General features: G+C 35.7%; 1 protein-coding gene across 2 annotated transcripts; it reads left to right on the plus strand.

Moving 5' to 3' along the window:
• The first annotated feature begins 1,438 nt into the window (after positions 1-1,438).
• LOC125671767 (cysteine-rich protein 1-like) lies at positions 1,439-5,324 on the plus strand. 2 transcript variants are annotated; one of them, XM_048907655.1, is made up of 4 exons: positions 1,439-1,598; positions 3,919-4,013; positions 4,848-4,905; positions 5,133-5,324. In XM_048907655.1, the coding sequence occupies exons 1-4, from the start codon at positions 1,559-1,561 to the stop codon at positions 5,168-5,170; spliced, it is 231 nt and encodes a 76-aa protein (XP_048763612.1). In that variant the 5' UTR covers positions 1,439-1,558; the 3' UTR covers positions 5,171-5,324. The 2 variants fall into 2 exon arrangements, with proteins under 2 accessions (XP_048763612.1, XP_056017228.1); XM_056161253.1 differs by having other exon boundaries at positions 4,848-5,324.
• Positions 5,325-6,742: the final 1,418 nt, after the last annotated feature.

Here is a 6,742-nt window from a genome sequence, read left to right on the forward strand (position 1 = left end):
TAATTATTTTGTATGTATGAAGAACGTCGCATATCTTGAATGAATTAGCGTTAGCTTTTACAAACATGTTTAAAAGGAATCGGGTTCAAAATCCCTCTTTCATGGTTGTAATACAGGTAAATTTCCTCGCCGTATGAGGAATTTCAATATATGTATAGGGCGAGGCCGTGAAAGTAACGTGTGCAAAAGTGAGTAAACGAATATTGAATGAATTGTTGTTAAAAGTATGGAGGCTTTTGCAGGCAAGATGACGAAACATGCAAGGTATACTTTAAAATAAGGAGGTATACCACCTCGTCACAGTTTCAAATGGAAGGTCCAAAAGGTCGTGAGTTCGAACCCCGCTTGTGCCGTGGTCACGTCAAACATAAGACTGAGAGTATAGGAAATAATTGCTCCTTCGTTAAAAAGCTCGGTATTATGAAGTGTGAATCGCGAAGCCCCCCCCCCCCCCCCCCCCCCCCTGAATATGAACTCAATAACAGACATCGGGTGTTAAAACGTTATAGAACCCTCACTGCTATGGTCCTCAGTGTTAAGCGTATAAACTTGCCGTGATTCACCGAAAGTTAGTGACCTCTCAGTATGAGTGAAAATTCCTTAAAAGATTTGTAGAGCAAACATATATTGATTTGTTGTTTTACGTCCCGTCAAGAATTTTTCACGCATATTGAGACGTTACCAGCTGTGGATGAAGTACAACAAATTTAGACTTATGCTAAAGCGCTCAAGGTCGTAGCAGTGAGGTTTCTTTTTCGTACCAACGCCTGTCGCGACACGGGACCTTTGTTCCTCAGGTCATACCCGAAACACCCGTGACTCTCACTTCTAAATGCAGAGCGTTTGGCGAAGGAGCAATCACTACCTATGTTGACGTCATAGGTTGGACGCGGCCAGGACACGAGCGGGGTTTGAACTCTCTTCCTCCCAGTTACCAAGCGAACGCTCTACCTCTGAGCTACCGCGACCGGTTTGCAAAGAAATGAAAACAAAACACAGACGCACGTGTACAGACAATGAAATTATGGTATTAACATCTTCCCCTTAACGAATTTTTTTTTTAAAAAACCCACTTGGACCTGATTGAATAATTCAGACGGTCTACTGTATTCATTCCTTGAGTTGGAGATCAGTGTTTTGTAAAGAAAACGGGGTGGGATTTTTTTCGTCAGCAAAATTCGCGGGCTGGCGTTGCGTAGTACTTAACTGTCTGTGGTCCAAGATTCCTAAATATAATTACCATATAGGCGCAAAAATTGTTTATAAAACGTTAATACTAGCGTATATGTCTTACCAGTAAGTTTTAGAAAGGTACTCGTGTATAATCCTTTGGCTGTAGAGGCTATGATACTGGTAAGTCTTGGCTCTAATTTTTAAAGAATATTTTCTTTCCTTCTTGAATTTTGAGTAATACAACTTTTTCATCATGCAGTCAATAAAATTACTTATTAATTTATGTTGGTTTGCGTCTTCCGTAAATTTATGCACTTGAAGTTGACAGTCACAGCCCAAACATTCAGAGACTGATTGTGGTGGTACTTTGTTCAAAGAAGCAATCATGCCAAAGTGTCCTACATGCAACAAAGAAGTGTATTTCGGTAGGTGTAATTACCGCATTCGTAGCGAATTTGTTTTATTTGCTTATTGATGACAATCGATTTTCTTATTTTCGCGTTGTCCATATAAGGAAGTTTACACTTCATGCCTTATTTACAATTATATACTAAGCATTACATCGTGTATAGTACGCGTTATCGTGCTCGTGAGAATCTCAAGATGAATGAAATGTAAATAGCATTCACAACAGAATGCAAGTGTTTTGTAAGCTGATAATGTATTTATAAACCCCGATAAGATATCTTTATTAAATATGAAGATGTACTTGGTGAAGAGTCTGTGAAATATTGCAATGATGGGCGTTTCCCCCGTGTTCTGAATCGCGTGGATTTATTTGTTCAGTGAGTCATATCTCGCTGTACGAGGTGGTCGTAAATCATAATATGTATATATTAGTATAAAGTGATCAATAACCACTGGAGGGGAACCATTTGTATGGTTCATGCATCTGGTGCTTTATAAAGGTTTATAATTTTTTTTTTTTTAAAAGATGATAATTCAAAAGAGTTGCATGTATTTGAAAAGATTTTGTACAGATCAGGCAACCGGAAATTTTTGTGTAGCAAATAAAGGCTGTGTTTTTATTAGACTTGATTAAAAACTGTTCAGGGTCGGATTGGAGTTCAAGCAACGCTCGGTTTATTTAGGTTTTTAAAACGTCCATGCATGCACACACTATAATAAAGGAACATTCCACGGTGCTTTTTTTAACAACTGGCAGTCTTTCCGAGAGCTAATGACAAGTACCGAAGTTACGCGCAACCTGACCTGCGTTGGATGTTCAGATCTAATTTGATACCCGGCGAACGAAAATTAAGGGGGAGTTTATTCTTCAATCGCAATGCTTAACTTGGTCTTCATAATCGGATTATTTTTTCGCCTAAGGCTTTGTATACCTTGTAATAGAAACTACAAGACAAAAACCACACCTCCCCATTTTATAACCACCCTAAGCCTTGCCGTGGTATTTACATGTACACATAACTATATCGCATACATGTAGTTCAAACATTAGAAATGCGAAAGGCAGTGTCTCAAACTGGTCGTTATTTCCGTTAAACTAGCTGACAATTTCATTGAGTTATTTTTCGGCGTTTGCCCTGACCATTTGTCTTCATCCTTATAGTGTATGTGTGGGAGAATCGCTGTTTATTTTAACGTAGTTTGACGGTAAATTCTCCCTGACCTGTGCAGTCACTTCTATCATTTATCACTGCGCATGCATGCTTTTAAAATCATTTATTTCTCTTTTTATGCGATGCAGACGACAAGTAGAATGCACACCATATCAACGATGATAACGTTTTGATTAATGACATGCGCATTGCGTCAGTACGAAAAACTCGGCGGGACTATCCATCTGTTTGGTTTGGTTTTGAAATTAATTTATTGAGGCTTAAAATGTCCGGAAAATTGGGATATATAGTTTTGTTCATACATGTATGAAAAAGCTGCAGGAAAAAATGGTGAATTAATTGTATTGATTTTGACCCCTCTCCTATCCTATTGACATTTGTATTATACCGAATTATAGAAAATGAAAGTTTCAACAGTAATTTTTGAATACCTATAATTTGTCCCTTGAGGCTTGATCCCACTATTTCAAAACAAAATTGTCTTGGCCCTTTAGATCAACCAAAATTTTGAAATTAATCTTCATAGAAGATTTAGGGACCGCTCTAATTTGTCTTTCTTTCTTCAGTCGCCCATTTTCAAAATTCTGGATCCGCCTCTCGGTATATATTTAGGTTGGACAGCTGACTTTCAGAAGAATAAAAACTACGCGAAGATAACATATTTAAATCTTTGTTTTATGGACTTCATCGCAGTGTTTAAATTGTAGGTTACATGTGGCAGGTCACAATTGACATAAATTAATAAAATTCATATCAAGGGGCGATAACATGAGAACCACCCAGTGATAAAGGAATTAAAATGTTACACATCACGCTGATAACGCTAAGGGGACTGTCCAGAATTATTGAGTTATCATGGAATTAAATATGACTACTTCTTTAAAAACGCAGTATACTAAGATTATCACTTTATCTGAATGCGTAATTTTCCCACTGACAACATGCTATTTTAATGAAGTATTTGCAAAAAAAGAGAAATAAGTCGAGGCAAAACCGCGGGAAAGAGGAAATGAACACTGCCGAAGATGTCATTCAAGACGACGTCAGATAAATGTTTGGTTCAAAATAATAAATAGTTCTTGAGGCGGTTGAAAACAATTTCTACGGTTCAAAGGTTTTCATTTTTTTGTACTTTATAATCCCTCTTATTCATATTTTTTTTCAGCCGAGAAAGTTTCTTCCATTGGGAAGGACTGGCATCGCGGATGTCTGAAGTGTGCAAAATGCGGCAAAACGTTGTCTTCAGGCAGCCATGCTGAGGTAACGCAGTAAAAAACAGTAAAATATTACTATTATTACACACCTGTCCAAGTATATGTAGTATCATTTTTGTGTGAGTACATGTATGTGGCCAGGGGGAACACCCAAACGTGGTTATGTTTGCCCGCAGGTGCGCGGGATTGCCACTGGGTCTTACATTCTGTAAAATGTGCTAGGATAGTTTGGATAAGAAAACACTACGCAGTATGTTGGTGAATAAAGGGGAAATCATGAGAGTGTCAGTGACTTGCAGAATAAAGGGGAAATCATGAGAGTGTCAGTGACTTGCAGAATAAAGGGGAAATCATGAGAGTGTCAGTGACTTGCAGAATAAAGGGGAAATCATGAGAGTGTCAGTGACTTGCAGAATAAAGGGGAAATCATGAGAGTGTCAGTGACTTGCAGAAAAAAGGGGAAATCATGAGAGTGTCAGTGACTTGCAGAATAAAGGGGAAATCATGAGAGTGTCAGTGACTTGCAGAACAGGAGACCGCTTTAGTCAAACAGGACATAATTTGTTGTAAATCGCAATCATTCAACGTCAGGAATCATTAAATGATTGATAATCCACATCGATTACAAATTTATGCAATACATACATTGTACATCAAATATGCATGAAAATATATATTCTTTGCCTAAATTGGTATTACCATTCATTACAAATCTGCTTAGAAAAATTATTAGAATTGTTCTTGCAAATGTTGTCTCAATAGAAGTCTAAAAATCAAGAGGAAACATGGTATTTTGAACAGGTCTTTTTCAAAACTCGCTCATGATATAAATACGCATATGCACTTCTATTTCTTACAATTAAGCTTTCTTTTGTTCCAGAAAGAGGGAAAACCATATTGCCATAGACCGTGTTATGCAGCTTTATTTGGACCGAAAGGTAACGCTTTTCCCCCCGACGAATATTTCGTTGTTATTTCCTTTATCTGATGATAAATGTATATAATCGCAGTTTCAGAGAGAAAGTATATGTGATGCATGTCCAGTGAAAGAATTCTGATACAGAATAATTGATTGTGCTTCAGACAGAATTGTAGATATACAAAGAAAGCTTATATCGCATGTATATATTTAATTAACAGAGTCGTAATACGTGTATCTTTTCAGGTTTTGGTCACGGTGGAACAGAAAGTCACGCGTACTAATAAAGATACGGTGGACCAATCCGACCCTGTAATGACACATATGTCTCTTCGTCAGTGTTAGCCAATCTATGTCGCTGTTTAATCCACAAATACTACGTCATTCTTAAAGAAAACACCTTTTTAAGAGATAGAATATTAAACGTTTCTTGCTTTAGTTTACCGAGTTTTTATTTGACATGGGCTGAAATGAAAATGATTGAGGCGAAAGGAGCATATACATGTACAGTCTAAATAGAAAAAATAAAATAAAACGGATGTCTTGATGATAAACTCAATACATAGTTCACACTGTACTCAGTCATTCATTTTATTCGCTCAAACCACAATGGAAGTGGTACATTGTACATGAGGTACATGTTTAATACAGAAATTTCATGTATTAATACAATTAACAATTAACGCTAGAGGATTGTATATAGGTATGTAAATAAAGTGAAATATATACATGAATATGTAAAAACATTTGAAGTTGTGTGTTAAGGAGAACAAACTAATTCATACATCTTTAAAATTAACATGCACAGGTTTTTAAGATTACTCGTTGACTTAATTTCATAAAATTTATTATATTTGTTCTCGTACAATATTTTCTGTGTAGATATTCTTTTCATGCACCGGATAAAGCACTGCACTCTAATACAATATTCTTTGCAATTTTTGTTTCATTGCATAAAACACATAATCTTTCGTTATATGATATACTAAACCATTGGCCAGTCTCCACTGCGAGGTGATAGTTCATGGTACGAAATTTCATGAAGATGCTACTGAGTTTCTTGATTAGATTTTAAAGATAAGGTTCCAGACCAAAACATGTTATAAAAATTCTATATACTGTGCCCTTGGAAGAGTTAAAATTATCACTTGACCAAGTCTGGACAAACTGATCCATAAGACTTTGTTTTACAGCGTTTGTTATCCATTTTTCGTTCACAATACCTTGTTTATACCATATACATATATTAGAAAAGTCTACATAAGTTCAAAATTCTATGAATACTTTCAAACCATGAATTTTAAATGTGTCATTATAGTACTATGTATATAGATTTTACTATCTTCTTTTCTGACTAGATGTTATTTTGGCCCAATAAGAAATCATTCTTGTATACACATTAATATTTACAGGAAAACGTGCCGTTTCGTCATATACAATAAATGACGGAGTGGAGCTTTTTAAACATAAAATATTTTTCAAAATATTTAAACGGAGAACTTCTGTAATCAATGAGTTTTCATATCCCCAAATCTCACACCCGTAAATTAAAACTGGTAAAATTATTTTGTCAAACACGTCAAGTTGGATCTTAACTGGTAAATTAAATTGCCTGATTTTTCTTATAACTCCATACACAGCTTTCTGGTCTTGTTCACATAGATGATTTTTAGCTTTGCAAAAAGAACCTGACCTGGAAAATACAAATGCCTATATATTCTAATTCTTTCACATTCTCAATAATGCTTCCATTATAATAAAAACTTTTTTTCAACATAGGGCCCTTTGAGAAAATCAAATTTTTTGTTTTTTGAACATTAATATTCAATTTCCACTGCGTACAGTATATAAAAAAT

The sequence above is a fragment of the Ostrea edulis genome, chromosome 4 (assembly GCF_947568905.1).
Source record: "Ostrea edulis chromosome 4, xbOstEdul1.1, whole genome shotgun sequence".
Lineage (NCBI taxonomy): Eukaryota > Metazoa > Mollusca > Bivalvia > Ostreida > Ostreidae > Ostrea > Ostrea edulis.

Coding starts and splice junctions, on each gene's coding strand:
- LOC125671767 (XM_056161253.1), top strand. CDS start 1,559: ATGCCAAAGTGTCCTACATGCAACAAAGAAGTGTATTTCG. Junction 1,599..3,918: donor CAACAAAGAAGTGTATTTCG/GTAGGTGTAATT, acceptor ATTTTTTTTCAG/CCGAGAAAGTTTCTTCCATT. Junction 4,014..4,847: donor CTTCAGGCAGCCATGCTGAG/GTAACGCAGTAA, acceptor CTTTTGTTCCAG/AAAGAGGGAAAACCATATTG.